This window comes from Pelodiscus sinensis, chromosome 1 (assembly GCF_052426305.1).
Source record: "Pelodiscus sinensis isolate ZL-2025 chromosome 1, ASM5242630v1, whole genome shotgun sequence".
NCBI classification, from domain to species: Eukaryota; Metazoa; Chordata; order Testudines; family Trionychidae; genus Pelodiscus; species Pelodiscus sinensis.
The window spans coordinates 220,110,702-220,127,283 of NC_143052.1; the positions used below are offsets into that span (position 1 = coordinate 220,110,702).

A 16,582-nucleotide genomic window follows, 5' to 3' on the forward strand; every position below is an offset into this window, starting at 1 on the left:
AGGAATGGGGTACGAGCCCCCGATGGGGAGGACTGGGCTGGCTCTGCGGGCTTCTGGGGGTGGAAGCTCTCCTGCAGCCCCCCAATTACTCCCTCTCCCCAGATGGCAGCCTGCGGCAAGTGCAGCCGGGCTGATGGCCGAGTGGTGTGATGTGCCCAGTGTGGGCACTCAGGGCACTCCAAGCCAGAACTTCTTTGCAAGCGGGGCACCCCTTAGAACTGTGTGTCCGGGGTGGGGGTCGGGACCCTTTAAGCGCAGCCCTCGGCTAGCCTGAGACAGCATCTCCATGCTCTAAGTCCTCCTTTTATGCCCTGCCGGCACTGCTTCCGGCCATCCTTAAGCCCTGTTCAGAGTCCACTCAATGTGGACTTACTAGTTCGAACTAGCAAAACGCTAGTTCGAACTAGTTTTTAGTTCTAGATGCGTTAGTTCGAACTAGCTTAGTTCGAATTAACTAATTCGAACTAAGTTAGTTCGAACTAGCGCTGTAGTGTAGACGTACCCTCAGAGTTCTTTGAAGGGTTTAACAAACATGTGGACAAGGGGGATCCAGTAGATATAGTATACTTAGATTTTCGGAAAGCCTTTGACAAGGACCCTCACCAAAGGCTCTTGTGTAAATTACATGGCCATGGGATAAGAGGGAAGGTCCTTTCTTGAATTGAGAACTGGTTAAAAGACAGGAAACAAAGGGTAGGAATAAATGGTAAATTTTCAGATTGGAGAGGGGTAACTAGTGGTGTACCCCAAGGGTCAGTCCTGGGACCAATCCTTTTCAACTTATTCATAAATGATTTGGAGAAAGGGGTAAACAGTGAGGTGGTAAAGTTTGCAGATGATAGCAAACTGTTTAGGATAGTCAAGACAGAAGCAGACTGTGTGGGACTCCAAGAAGATCTCCCCAAACTGAGTGATTGGGCAACAAAATGGCAAATGAAATTTAATGTGGATAAGTGTAAAGTAATGCACATTGGGAAAAATAACCCCAACTATACGTACAGTATGATGGGGACTAATTTGGCTACGACAAATCAGGAAAGAGATCTTGGAGTTATCGTGGACCGTTCTCTGAAAACTTCCACACAGTGTGCAGCGGCGGTCAAAAAGGCAAATAGGATGCTAGGAATTATTAGGAAAGGGATAGACAATAAGACCCAGAATATCTTACTGCCCTGTATAAAACTATGGTACGCCCACATCTTGAATACTATACTGTGTTCACATGTGGTCTCCTCACCTCAAAAAAGATATTTTGGCCTTAGAAAGGGTTCAGAAAAGGGCAACTAAAATGATTAGGGGTTTGGAACGGGTCCCATATGAGGAGAGGTTAAAGCGACTGGGACTTTTCAGTTTAGAAAAGAGGAGACTGAGGGGGGATATGATAGAGGTATATAAAATCGTGAGTGGTGTGGAGAGGGCTGATAAAGAAAAGTTATTTATTAGTTCCCTAAATAGAAGAACTAGAGGACACCAAATGAAATTAATGGGGAGCAGGTTTAAAACTAATAAAAGAAAGTTCTTCACACAGCGTGTAGTCAGCCTGTGGAACTCCTTGCCAGAGGAGGCTGTGAAGGCTAGGACTACAATAGAGTTTAAAGAGAAGCTAGATAATTTCATAGAGGTTAGGTCCATAAAAGGCTATTAGCCAGGGGATAAAATGGTGTCCTTGGCCTCTGTCTGTCAGAGGTTGGAGAGGGATGGCAGGAGACAAATCGCTTGATCATTGTCTTCGGTCCACCCGCTCTGGGGCACCTGGTGCTGGCCACTGTCAGCAGACAGAATACTGGGCTAGATGGACCTTTGGTCTGACCCAGTACGGCCGTTCTTATGATCTTCTTATGTTCAGTCTCCCTGGTACTGATGGGGTCAATTCCTCTGCAGTCTGAGGAAGTAGATTTTTCATCAGACTCTGAGATTGGATCATATCTGTCTTGATCTAAGCATGCCCAGCAGCCTTAATGAGGAGCTTGCCCATAGTTGTACCAACCAAAGCCTTAGAACTTGAAGGACCAATGGCCTACATATTGCTGGGTCCCACTTCCATCTCACTGGCCTTCTTGGGACTTCTTTCCAGATTCTAGAGCCTCTCCACTCTCTTTCCACCTTTCTATATTGGCTAAGTGTCAGGAATATCTGCAGCAAGGCCACTGTCTTTCCTTAGCCCTTACTGGGACTGTTCTGAGGGAACAGTGTGTTCAGGACTCTCCTATGGAAGAGGTCGAGGAGGGGCCTCCTCAACAACCATAGGCTTTTTCTTCATCTCCTGATGAGGTCATAGTGATTGAGTCTACTTCTCCTGATCCTGCTTAGCTTTGAGCCCTGTGCTGCAGCCCTAAAGCATCTGCATTAATCCAGCTGGCAGGAGCGGGGGGAAGGGAGGTTTTGCACGCTTCTGGGACCCCCCTCTCCACTGGACTGGAGCCGCATGGGGATCAGGCACTCCATCTGTGTGATTTCTTTGTCCTCAGGCACCACCCTCACAGTTCTGATTGGCTGAGACCTAAGTCCAATGGGAACTGCGGGGGTGGTGTCTGAAAGTGAGGGCAGCACGTGGAGCCACCTGCCCCTGTGTGTCTACTGCTTCCATGAGGTGGGGGGGGGGGGCATAGCAAGTGGGGAGCCTTCCTCAGCCCTGCTGTGCCATGAAATGGGAACTGCCCAAGGTAAGCACACCACACTTCCTCCCCTTTCATCAGCTTTAAGCCCCCCCCACACCTTAGTTCTCTCCAATATGTTGCACCCCATCCCATCCTCCTCTCTTAGCCCCCTTTTTCACCCTAAATCAATCATCCCCAGTTCCAGCCCAGACCCCGCACACCCAGTCAGTCCCCTCACCTCCTTCCACACCCTGAACCTCTGTCACAGCCAGGAATCGCTTCCCACATTCTGAACCCATCATGCAATGAATAAGTTAGCTAAATTTTGCTTTTATTGTATTGAAAACTTACTTGAAAATTTTAAAATACAGGCAGTCCCTGACTTACGCGGATCCGACTTACGTCAGATCCACACTTATGAACGGGGCTTTTCTTGCCCCGGAGCTCACGGGCGGCAGGTCGCCACCCGTGTCCTCCGGGGCGAGAAAAGCTTCTCCCGGTCTCTCTGGTCTGCTGGGGGGGGGGGGGGGTCCAGCAAAGCCGCTGGACCCCCCCCCCCCCCAGCAGACCAGGGACACCTAAGCAAAGCCGCCGCCTGGGCGGCTTTGCTTCCAGGCAAACGAGCAAAGCCGCCCAGGCAGCGGCTTTGCTCTGGTGTCACTGGTCTGCTGGGGGGTCCAGCGGCTTTGCTGGACCCCCCAGCAGACCAGGGGAACAGGAGCAAAGCCGCCCAGGCGGCGGGAGTCCCGCTGCCTGGGCGGCTTTGCTCCGGGACAAACGAGCAAAGCAGCCCAGGCAGTGGGACTCCTGCCGCCTGGGCGGCTTTGCTCCCGGGCAAACGAGCAAAGCCGCCCAGGCGGCGGCTTTGCTCTGGTATCCCTGGTCTGTTGGGGGGGTTCATCAGTGTTGCTGGACCCCCCCCCCCCCCAGCAGACCAGGGGGACAGGAGCAAAGCTGTGGAGCACGCCCGCAGCGGGACAGCCCTGGCGCACTTGGGCTGTCCCGCTGCGGACGTGCTCTGCGGCTTTGCTCCCCTTCTCCCTGCTCTGCAGGGAGAAGGGGAGCAAAGCCTTGGAGCACACCCGCAGCAGGACAGCCCGGGCGCGCTTGGGCTGTCCCGCTGCGGGCGTGCTCCACGGCTTTGCTTCTGTCCCCCTGGTCTGCTGGGGGGGAGGGGTGCAGCTAGTGCCCCCCCCCCAACAGACCAGGCTTTTCTTGCCTACCCCTGGGGTAGAGCAGCTGGGGGCTGCCGGGTTGGTCCCGCAGTGCTGCTCCCGACCAACCCGGCAGCACCCCAGCTGCTCTGCCCCAGGCGTCCTGATTCAGCCGCTGCTGGTCAGTTTCAGCAGCGGCTGAATCAGGACGCCTCGGGCAGAGCAGCTGGGGTGCTGCTGGGTTGCTCCAGTAGCGCCGAGGAGCCTTGCTACTGGAGCAACCCAGCAGCAGCCCAGCTGCTCTGCCCGAGGCGTCCCCAAGTCAGCCGCTGCTGAAACTGACCAGCGGCTGACTACCGGAAGCCCGAGGCAGAGTTGCTCTGTCCCAGGCTTCCTGGAATCAGCCGCTGATCAGTTTCAGGAGCAGCTGACTTGGGGACACCTGGGTTTCTTAAGTTGAATCTGTATGTAAGTCAGAACTGGCATCCAGATTCAGCCGCGGTTGAAACTGATCAGTTTCAGCAGCGGCTGACGCCAGTTCCGACTTACATACAGATTCAACTTAAGAACAAACCTACAGTCCCTATCTTGTACGTAACCCGGGGGCTGCCTGTATTTTGTTCTATTTATGGTTATAGATTTAATATTATTGTATATGAGTGGTTGGTTGGGTGGGGTGCTGGGCATACAGAATCATGTGGTGGCTCATGTGATTAATGGTGGTTACAAAACTGACACTGGAGTCACATAACATTCAGTACCAGTACTAGTGAGAGGCTGGTCCAGTCTATCCGCTTTTGACATATTGGGGCTCCTAATCAATACAGAGAAATCTATTCTGATACTTGTTCAAAGAATAGAATTCATTGGGAGAGTCATGGACTCTACAGAGGACAGGGCTTTCTTGCCAGAGCAGAGGTTCCAAACACTGTGGGTCTTTGATCTACATCTAAAGGCATGCCTGGTCACGATGATTTGGAATTGCTTCAGACTTTTAGGACACATAGGGTGTGTCTAGACTACATGCCTCTGCCGACAGAGGCATGTAAAATAGGCTACCCAACATAGTCAATGAAGCAGGGATTTAAATATCCCCTGCGTCATTAAAATAAAAATGGCCGCCGTGCTGTGCCGGCTCAGCTGATCGTCAGCACAGCATGGCAGTCAGGATGCGGATCCGTCGGCAGGGAATGCCTTTGTCGACCGCTCCCTTATGCATTGTGAAACGAGGTTCACAAGAGTGGTCAACAAAGGCGTTCCCTGTTGACCGAGCCGTGTCTTGACTGCCACGCTGTGCCAACAATCAGCTGAGCCAGCACAGCGCGGTGACCATTTTTATTTGAATGAAGCAGGGATATTTAAATCCCCGCTTCATTGACTATGTCGGGTAGTCTAATTTACATGCCTCTGTCGGCAGAGGCATGTAGTCTAGACATACTCATGGTGACATACTCTTATGCAGGGAGGGCAAAAGGGCCTCCTCAGGCCGGATCCGTCCCGCAAAGGGGGTGGGCCCTGCTGCTCCCCTGCCCTTAGGCTGGAAGCCTTCTCTGCTGTGCCCCCTCTCTGCACACTGCTCAAAGTGCCACATGCTGCTCTCAGGGCAGGGGCAGAGCAGAGAAGGCTTCACACATTTCTCCCCCCCAGGCCTTAATTGGCCTGGGGGCAGAGGAGTACACAAAGCCTCCTCCCACCCTACCAGGAGCACATGGTGCTTTGAAGCATTGCGCACTGCTCACAGGGTGGGAGGAAAGTAGAGGAGACTTCAGGCGCTCCCCTGCCCTCAGGCCAATCAGGGTCTGGAGGCGGGGGATCTGCGTGAAGCTTTCTTCGTTCTGCCCCAGCCCTGCGAGGAGCCCAGGGCACTTTAAAGTGCTCTGGGCTCCTCGCAGGATGGGAGGAGGCTTCCCACGCTCCCCTGCCTCCAGGCTCTGATTGGCCTGAGTTTGGGGGAGTGTGCCAAGCCTCTTCCAGGGCATAGGTGCCTAGTGGGAAGGAGGGCAAAGGAGGTCCTCCGCCCCCAGACCAGTTATGGTCTGGGGGTGAGGAAGCCCCGCCCCTTCCAGGGTGGCCCGGGGCTACTTCAGAAATTTGTGAAGTGGCCCCTGATCAAAAATTATTGCCCACCCCTGCTCTTATGAATGCTAGGCTATACCTCTGAAAACTGCAGGGTTGGTTCACCTTGGTGTGGTCTTTTTGCCCCACCACAACAATCACCCGTTCTAGTCACAGATGTATCATCTCTAGACGAGGGAGCTGTCTTAGGTCCGCTTCTTGCTCAAGGCTTTTGATCTTGTCAGCAGTCTGATGGAGCAGGAAAGGTATTGAGAAAATGTGGAGGAGAAAGGAGAGGGATAGATATGGAAACTGAGAAAGGAACAAATATTAGCTCCACTACCATAGCTGATATAATTGTTTAAATGAAGTCCTCCATTAAACAGCAGAGGAGAGATCTTCACTAGCGTGTGTTGGGCCTTTTAAAGTTGAACTTTAATGATTGCCTTCAAATTGGGATCACTAAATAAGAAAACAATCAAACAACCCAAAACAATACCACGTGTTTACAAAAATCTTATTATTTTAAAGGTGACCTCATTTAGAGGTAACGGGTGAACTGACTCATAGTTCTTTGAGCTCTTAGATTTGGCAACACTACATACCGCAGACTGACATTTAAATATTCTGTTGTGATATATTTACTTGTTTTAAATTAAAAGTAATTAGTCTTGAGATGTCATTCAGTTTATTGGTCTCCTCCAAATTCACTTGATGTGGATGGATCAGCTTCCTAATTTTAGTTTAGTCTGGCCACTAAATTGGTTTGTGTCTTAACATTCTTTACATCTGAACTAACTGGAGCAAAATAGATTCTCTGTCTTCTTAGGTATGATAATACAATAATGCTTTAACTCAAGATTCAGGGAGCACACTTTTTTTCAGTGCCTTGTTATAATCTTAGTGAAAATACTAAGACTTACAAAGGTGTTCTACAAAATACAGCTGGGCATTTGATCCCAACAGGATGTCTGGTAGGGTATTTCTAAAAAGTGTGACAGAAAATGCAGTTTTAGGAATCTCTGCTTAGCCTTTGTTTTCAAAGTCGGAATTGCTTCCTCTTCATTTCTGTTTTTGTTGTCTGTGTGCCAAATTCAATTCTGATATGTGTGGGTTCAAAGCCATTGACTTTAGTCAAGTTTCACTACTTTCATTTGGGATAAATCTGTCTCAAAGACTGAATAAACATTTTACTCTCTGTTTTGATGCACAGTGGTAGTATTTTACGTAATCTAAAGAAACTGGACTGAACCACAAGGCTCTAATAAACAAGTAAACTGATAGCGTTAATCTCAAATGTCTCGCAGCTCTAAAGCGTAATGATGATTCTTTAAATGATAATCTTATTAACTAATTGTTGCTGATCAGTTTAGCCAAAATGTCTTAGCATGAAATTTTCAAAAAAGTCTTAAGTCCTGGTCATTTATCTGCCAGTATGTTTGTTAGGGAGATGATATTTTCATTTTATAGACTGTTAATACCACCCCTCCCTCCAGTGCAGAAGGAATTTTGTTGATATAAAGGTGCCTTATATTAGTATAGTGTACTCCTCTTTCCCTAAAAAATAGCTATAGTAACATAAAGTATCATTATACGAGTATAACTGCATCTACATTAGGAGGGTCAGACAGCTTTACAGTTAAGTCTATGCTGCTTTTCTGTATAAACAAGGCCAAAATAATTTTTCCAAGGTTATGCAGGGAATGATTCCCAGAAAAAATATTGAAGTGTGTTAACTACAAACTATGCTTCCTTTGCACTCTGCTGCTAGTACAGGTTGAACCTCTCTAGTCCACCACTCTCTCGTCCTGTGTGTGGTCTGGAATGATATTAGTTAGCTGGATGTCTGCTTATCATGGGTGTCAACAAGTTTCCTGTGGTCCCATAAAGTTTGTTTACAGCCACCAGTCCTGGCTCTCAGTGTTCTGTGCTGGTAATTTACCCCTAAATGTCTTCTAAGAGCTAATTTACCCCTAAATGTCTTCTAAGAGCTAAGTAGGCAATATTACCAGCCTATTGGTAATATTGCTAGACAATATTCACCTCCCATGGTTTGGCAAATTCTCTGGTTGGCGCCAGTCAGGTCCTGAGAGTGACTGCCAGACTAGAGAGGTTCAACCTGTATATTGCTGTCTGCGAGTTATCAGTGAGAGGGGCTGTTAATGAGATTGTAATATAATTCAAAATTGTCAAAAAAAATCAAGACCCTTACGATGATCACTCATATTAGAAATTTGATAAAAAGTGAAAGACATGTAGCAAGTAAATAATAGTAAATATTCTATTTCTGTTGCAGAATTTGTACCCCAGGCTTTTGGAATGCCCTTGTCCCAAGTGATTGCTAATGATCGGGCCTACAAACTCAAGCAGGATTCTCAGAGAGAAGAGCAGAAGGATGTGTCAGACTTTGTAGCCTCTCTCTTACAATTTGGAACTAAAAGACAGAATAAAGAACTCTCAAGCAGTAACTCATCTCTTAGCTCGACCTCGGAAACTCCAAATGAATCCACTTCCCCTAACACACCAGAGCCAGCACCACGTGCTAGAAGAAGGGTAAGTTTACCCATAACAGCTTAATGCACACTGGGGAACCTGCTAGTGTCTCAGTCTCTGGTCATCATAAAACAAACTAACTTGTGCATGATGTTATCTGTTTGGCCATGTTTAAATAAAGCTGGTTATTGGTGAAAGTTGTAATCCTAATAGCCTTCTTTTCCAAGAGGGAACAAGATAGAATAGAAAAAGATGGACACTGCATGATTACTATCACACTGTAAGGGACATGAGAATTTCAGTTTCCTTCCACTTTGGTTGAGATAGGTGTCCAGTTCTGCAGGGCTCTGGTCTCATGCATTTTTTTTCAACTGGTGATTCTAGATGGACTTTCCATATGTGACTAGTGTTCCCAGGTATTCATATTCTAATTTAGAGAAATTAATCTGATTATTAGCATCCACTAATAACAATTATTATGGCCAAGAATAAATCAGCAGCAATTCAGTTAAAGTTGGTGAAAATAACAGTAGGATAAACTATGCATGAGGTCGGTTCTTTGGTGACAAATCACATCCCTGCCTGTGCTGCTTGTTCTGCACTTCTGCTGCTGCTTGGAAGGCTTGCTTGGTAGTGGAATAAGTGTAACTCTGTGGATGAGGTCAGGACAGGATTTTAGGAGCAGCACAGGTGTCTGCAATCACCATGCTATGCAGAAAATGACTTCACTGGAAGATTCCTCCCTCCATTGCTCACATCTGTGTAACACTCAGCCTAGCTCCTTAGGCATTGTGCTAATCAGAGAATTTGAGCATTGGGTCCTGATCCAACTACTGCTGATGTCACTGAGGCTACGTCTACACTGGTGTGTTCTCACACAAAAACTTTTTTGCGGGAGAGTTCTTCTACAAAAACTTTTGCAGAAGAGAGCATCTACACTGGTATGTGCATTTGCGCAAGAGCATCTGTGCCAGTGTAGATGCTCTCTTGCGCAAGAAAGCTCTGATGGCCATTTTAACCATATGGCTTTCTTGTGCAAGAAATTCATGTTGCCTGTCTACACTGGCCTCTTGTGCAAGAACAGTTGCACAAAAGGGCTTATCCCTGAGCGGGAGCGTCAGAATTCTGGTGCAAGAAGCACTGATTTCATACAGTAGAATGTCAGTTTACTTGCACAAGAACACACGGCCAGTGTAGATAGGCAGCAAGTTTTTGCGCAAGAGCAGCCACTTTTGCGCGAGATCGCGCCAGTGTAGACACAGACTGAGAGTCTGATCTATTTGTTAGTGCCTAACTAGTGAAATAGTGGCTCCTGCATATGGTTTGGATACTGTATCTAATAAGTCTCTAAGGGGTTTCATTCTTTATGTCTTATAACTTGATGCTGTGTTCTTAACTGGTGAAACGCTCCGATAAAGTGCATAATGTCACAATTAGAGCTCTTTAAAAATCAGTTGGCACTGTAACAAGCTGTCATAAATTCTAGTCACATTGCTTTTTATGTGGATAAATGGGGAGAAAAATGTACAAAAGAATAATTTGTTAATCCCCGCTAACTAAGTGTTAGAGATACCAGAGGAGCTCAGGAAAAAAGAAACATTCCATAGGAATTCTCAGCAGCTTGCACTTTTCTCTTTCACCAGTCAAAGCTTTTCAGGGGAAGTGCAGTGTGAGAAAGAATAAGATTAACAAAATAAAAATGGATCTTATAAAGTAGTTGAATACATTGTATGGCAAAGTACAACAAACAAAAAGAAGTTTCCATAGTACAAAACAGTTACAGTAAAGAGGGGAGTAATTCAGTAGTATGCTATTTGCAGCCATAGATATTGGAATTGGTTTTAGTGAGAGAGAGGCTTTGTCTACAAAAGCAGACTAAACATGTCTGCTTTTCCAAAATTTTAGTCTAGACGCACCCAGAGAATTACTGACTAGGAGATAGAAGTCATCCTCTACATCTTTTAAGACAATGTTGTGAGATATTTAATGTCAACTTGGACAGCCACCAGTCATGAGCAGAAAAAAAATCTAGGTTTAATCGTTCATCTAAATGATACACCCGCACCAGTGCTATGTTCCTACCAGTCTATGTTTTTCACACCTTGTTGACATGAACACGAAAGAAGTGAAGTAATATCATATGGTTCACCTAAGAGATAAATATAAGTGTAGCCGAAGGCAAGCAGTTGAAGTAGAATCAGCCCTAATTTTCCTATATATAATTTGTTTGAATTTTTAACTAATAACATCACATTTCCCTTACGTCTTTAACTTCCATGCTTTATTAAGTCCACCTCGTTCATTCCCCAGCCATTATCAGAGTGTTCATTAAAGGATATTCCCTAGAGCTTTTTCTAACCTATTTTTAAATGTTGCAACGGATGGGGTTTTCAGACCAATTCTTCCAGTGGGACGCTATTCCTCATTCAGACCTTTGGCTATCAGGTAGTTTTTCCAAATAATCAAAATATCTCCTCTCAGTTTTATTTCATTACCTCTGCCATAAAAATATTCCTTCCTCTCTTTGTTGTTAACACTCTACAGGTATTTACAGCTGGCTATTGTGTGCTCTCTCATTGCTCAATGAAAATGAAAAAGAAAAAGATACTGTCGAAAAACCTGAAGTATTTGGGGAGGTCTTTGGTTAAGTTGCTGAAATTGTACTTGTTTACCATATTTTAAATTGTGTTCTGGAGACACTGAATTATGCATTATAGATTGATTTGGGTATTGGATTTTAGCCAAGTCCTGTGTAAGTTTCCAAACATACTGTAGATTTAGTTATGAGTTTTTGCTTTCTTGAGATTGGTAGTAGTCTACCATTCCTCTGGTCTGGCTATCTTCAGAGACACATATTTTATATGTCTGGAAGTATAGTATATTTTTTGTACTCCTCTCCTAACTTCCGATTTTGAAATATATGCTTTAATGTAGAAAGAAACTTGTAGATAAAGTGTTCTTGTCCTATTCCCATCATTGTTTCTCCTGGAAGATATTTCAGTAGTATCACAGATGAAAAGAGAAAGCATTGGAAACTGTTCTGTTACATAACACAGAAACTAGGAACTCTGCCTCTTACATTTTACCTCCTGAGCTGTGCATACTTAGTCCCAAAGTTTATTTGTCCATTAAGTATATCCAAGTAATTGGTCAAGTGTGTATTGAAGGTAAAATCAGCAGTGCAATCCTGTCAAATCTACCTGCTAATGTGCTTCAACCCTGACCAGGGGGGTGGGAGGAGGAGGGAGAAAGGGAGGCGGGTATTATCACAAGGAATGGAAAGTGATTAAACATACAGCCAATCCTTGGCCTAGCCACGCAGGCTCCAAGCAAGGGCACATATTAATGCCTGTTGTGGTGGTGATGGGTCATGGACATCAGTCCATCAGGAGCCTCATTGAGACCACCTTTGTAGCTTTTACTTTGTAGGAACTTTGTGATGGAATCCTACAGACATCTGTGAACTCAAAGGGTATGTCTACACTAGCCCCCCCTAGATCAATCTAGGGAGGCTAATGAGGGCTACTGAAATTGCAAATGAAGCACGGGATTTAAATATCCCGTGCTTGATTTGCATGTTCCCGGCCAGTCGCCATTTTAGAAATTGACTAGCCCAAAGTAACTGCCCGTGTCTACACACAGCAGTGAAACGGGATTCTGAAATAAAGCCCTTACTCGAATTAGCTGTTAAACTTCATTGCAGGAGGAATGCCAGCTAATTCGAGTTAGGGCTTTATTTTAGAATCCCGTTTCACTGCCGCGTGTAGACGCGGGCAGTTACTTCGGGCTAGTCAATTTCTAAAATGGCAACTGGCCGGGAACATGCAAATCAAGAGCAGAATATTTAAATCCCACGCTTCATTTGTAATTTCCGGTTGCCCTCATTAGCCTCTTTAGATCGATCTAGGGGGCTAGTGTAGCCATACCCAAAGAGTTCTTGTCATTAGGTGATGTAACTCCATTGCCTTCAGTAGATTTTTTACCTGCTGATACCAGGGGTGATTGCTCTATGTTAACATGTTGTCTTTGCCAAAATGCATTGAAATACTGTGAGCACACTTCCATCTCTTTTATTAATCAAGTTGTGTAAACTTTTTCCTGAGATGGCAGGGTGAAGTAGAATTGCTGGATCTGCTGTAGTGACTGTGGGGGTGAAATCTGCTCCCATTGCAGTCCATGGGAATTCCACTGTGCCTTCAACAGGAGCAAAGTTAAGCCAAATCTAGATGTTTTTAAAAATCTCATCCCAAATTGTTGATGTTTTAGAAGAATCTCTCCATTGTAAGCCCAATTTTACATCCCCCTATAACCACTGGAGTAATTACACAAGGTGTAGAAAAAATAGCGATGTAGTCCCATTTAAAACGTTTGAATGAATACATATACACACATGTATATGTTTACATATATAATGTGTATAATGTATACACACACACTGGGGCTGATTTATGCACATACTTTACGCAATTATACAAGTAAAAATAAGCACAAAGTGGGTGTAAAACATTTAGTATTGGTTTTATTACCCATTGCGATGATACATGTACACAAAGTGCAGAATAACAGTGAATTGGGCTTCTTTTATACAATGGAACTGATTCTCCATTTCAGAACAGTGATTTTATACTGGTGTAACTCCATTGGTGTAAAGCAGTGTTATGAAGTGGAGAATCAGAGGCACTTTGTTATGTTGTTTAATATATAAAATCAATGGTCAAAAGACTTCATTAGTTATGCCTTTGAGGGAAGGAACCTGTTTAGTTGATTCTAGTCTTACCAATTGTACATTTATATGTTTTTTTCAGGGTGCAATGTCTGTAGATTCTATTACAGATCTTGATGACAATCAGTCCCGACTGCTGGAAGCGCTACAGCTCTCTTTGCCAGCAGAAGCTCAAAGCAAGAAAGAAAAGGCAAGGGATAAGAAATTAAGTCTGAACCCTATTTATAGACAGGTTCCTCGGCTTGTAGATAGCTGCTGCCAGCATTTAGAAAAACATGGTAAGTGTACTTCCTTTTGCTTTAGGTCAAACTAATTTTCAGTAGGGCTCTGGCATGTAGACAAACATTATATACTCAAAGAAGCATACAAACTCATGTTTGTACGATTTTTATTATGCTACACATTTTAACTCATTTACAGTATATTTTAAACCACTTCATTATAATAATATTATTCACCTAAAGCATTTGACCACTGCTATTTTGACTTCAGATTCTTATCACACAAGAAGAACCTGCTTATAAAATGAGATCAGTTGCCAAATTTGATTGCTAGTGTTTGCTAACCTGTGAGTGAATATCTCATCAATATTCATACAGCAGCAAAATATTATTAATCATTTCTATTTTGGTAGCACTTAAGGGCCCCTGCCCATTGTGCTTACAGTCTACATGACCAGACTGACTAACAACAAAAAAGTAACCAGCCAAAAGTACAAATACAACTTCTTCTCATTTTCACCTTTAATAAAAACCTCTTCCCCAACCAGTCTTCCCTGTATCTACCTGCCAGGTCAAGTTCTTCACAGTTCTTTTTCAATCTAAATACCCTCTTTCCCCTGAGTCCACAGGAGGCACACCCAAAAGCAGGGAAAATCCCAATACTGACATTGGCAATAGTGTCCTAAGGCCCACCCCTGATGCCTCTACCCAGTGTCCCAACTATGGAGACTTCTCCTGCCTGTGATGTCGCTGTTAGATGTACTTCCCCTTGAAGCAAAACTGCAATCACAATATCCATCTTTCTGCCTGCCCCGTGATGTAACATTGACATTTCCTGAAAATATGATACAAAAAAAAAAAAAAAAAAAAAAAAAAAAAAGCACTGAGATGCAGTTCTGCAGGTCAGATACTCTAGATGTTTGATTACATTGAGAAACACCATATGCCAAGTCACCTTAAGTTTCCTGGGTAAGCACATGTTTAGAGAAATGCTTTTATTCTCTATTGTAGTACTAATGAACATAGCTCAGATTGCTTTTGTTTCAATGCTTCTGACAGAGTTTTAAACAGTGAAACAGTCTACTACTGTGCTTGCAGGTCTTCAGACAGTGGGAATATTCAGAGTTGGAAGCTCAAAAAAGAGAGTAAGACAGGTGAGCGAACATTTAATTACATGAACTTAGCTGGTTTTCATGATACACCTATAGAGTTTCCAGGAATGCAATTACTTTCCCCCTCCCAGAGCCAATGAAAGCAGGGCTTTTTGTAGAAGTGACTTTATGGTATTTGTGTATTATCTATGGGAGCTCTGAGTAGGCTGTTTCCAATACTCTTCCAGTCAGGAAGAGCTCAAAGAAAACAAGAATTTTAACTTAAATCTTGAACTAAACCTGATTTTTTTCCAAGTTAAAAAATGCTCTCTCTTCCCAACTTTAATTGCCTACTTTTGCCTTTGGTAAAGGCTATGTCAGGGTCTCAGCAGGTTAGCAATTTCAGTGTAGTCTGGATCATCTGGCACCCTAGGAAGCAACGTAGTGCATGAGATTTGAATATGCTACAGTGGCAAGGTTTGAAAGAAAAGTTTACAAATGACTGGACCCACTAGAGGGGAGGGGGTATTCCTGGCTGCCTGTTCTAAGATTCCAGAAAGAACTGAAGATTACAGAATAAATAAAATTGCCAATCCCTTACACAAAAGTTCCAGGATGTTAAATTATATAGGGCAGGGCTACTCAACTTTGGAAGCCCCAGGGGCCACAATGATACAGCACATGCCGAGGGCCGCAACTTAAGTATGGTTGCATTTACATGCAAATATATATGCAAATATATGCAAATATCTTATTTCATACTGGCAGGCATGAATACAAAGCACTTCCCACAATGCCATTGTGCTCCCAGCACTTTCTCCCTGGGGGCTAGAAATGCCGGCACCCTGTACCCATCTGTTCCAGCCAGCCCGTCCGTTTGTGTCTTTCAGTGCTCACCACGCCTGGGAGACACCTCACCATTGTGTTCCCAGTGGAGGCTACGTTCAAATGATCTTACCTGTGGGTCGAATGTTGAGCCCCACATAAACCCAAACCGCCGCGGGCCACAAATGGGCCGCAGATCGCATGTGGCTCATGGGCTGTGTGTTGAGTAGCCCTGATATAGGGAGAAATCAACTTCTTGGACCCACAAATTCCTTCTCCTAAGCATCATCACCTCTCCTACCCCAATCAGTTCACTCTGACCAAGTCCCATTCTCAGCAAAACATTGAGAAAGCAAAGATTCTGCACCATGAGGATCCAATGATAAAGACCAAGCTGGGACTTAACTCTCATACTCCCTCCCAGAAGCCACACACATACACTAAAATATGTGTGACAGAGAATAACCTTGTAATATCTGCTAGTTATACTGAATTTGGAAGTAGAGCAGTACAGTTACAGGGAGGTATCACAGTAAAGAATATGGTACAAAAACGCAAAAAGACAGAGCTGGTTGGGCTGAATCCTGAAAATCGAAGGTTACCAGGAGGTATCCGTAAAGAATATGGTACAAAAGAGAATATGGTACAAGAATATGGTATAAAAGAGCAAAAAAGACAGCTGTTTGGGCTGGATCCTGAAAATCAGAGGTCCTGCACAACACAGGCCTGACCCTCTTGGAAGTGAACTTAGATGGGTAATCTAGCTCTGCTCTTGGCATTCTGCAATGTAGGATTCAATATTCCTTAGAGTTGTAGATTACTGTTCCAGCCAGCCCATTCTGACCAATGAGTGAGCTATGTACATTTTTATTCTACCAAGACAGCTTACAGATCACCCTCTAAATTAGCAAAATCATGCAAAAATAAGTTACTGTTTGAGTTACAGGCTTTAACTACAAAATATCTATTGTTTAAGCAAAGGCAAGTGCAAACCTACAACCATGTCATGCCCACCGAATGAACCTGAGGCTGTGCAATCATTAACTAGTCAATGAGCTAATGTCTACTTTGAAAGTCATTTACCACCTGTTTTCCCTTTTAAAATGAGCTTTCAAAAACGTATCTTGGCAAAAGAGTTTGATATTTTTTATTAAATTAAAGTAATTTAATTAAATCAACTCATGTATTTTATTAAACAACATGGAAGTGCCTTGACCTTCTGCAGTAACAATAATAAATGAACATCATGAACATAAAATGGGGGAAATGTAAGGTTTGGATTCAATTACAATTCTGTCCATTTTTTGTACCATTGAAGGCTACACTTTTTAAATTGTGCTTATGGAGGATATAGACAATAGACAACAGAAGTGAGAGTTTTCTATGTCAGGCAAATTTCTTCGCAAATGCGGGGACCAGTGGA

The 16,582-nt window shown here is 44.2% G+C and overlaps 1 protein-coding gene and 1 long non-coding RNA gene across 7 annotated transcripts in view; one reads left to right on the top strand and one right to left on the bottom strand.

The window, feature by feature from the left end:
* Window positions 1–16,582, top strand: part of ARHGAP6 (Rho GTPase activating protein 6) — a 478,385-nt gene that overhangs the window by 418,936 nt on the left and 42,867 nt on the right. For all 6 annotated transcript variants that reach the window (XM_075914907.2, XM_075914901.2, XM_075914913.2 and 3 more), the window contains exons 4-6: window positions 8,103–8,359; window positions 13,105–13,300; window positions 14,342–14,397. In XM_075914907.2, coding sequence (XP_075771022.2) covers window positions 8,103–8,359; window positions 13,105–13,300; window positions 14,342–14,397 — 509 coding nt within the window. The remainder of the gene's footprint in view (window positions 1–8,102; window positions 8,360–13,104; window positions 13,301–14,341; window positions 14,398–16,582) is intronic.
* Window positions 1–16,582, bottom strand: part of LOC142823721 (uncharacterized) — a 36,508-nt gene that overhangs the window by 9,256 nt on the left and 10,670 nt on the right. The window lies entirely within an intron of this gene.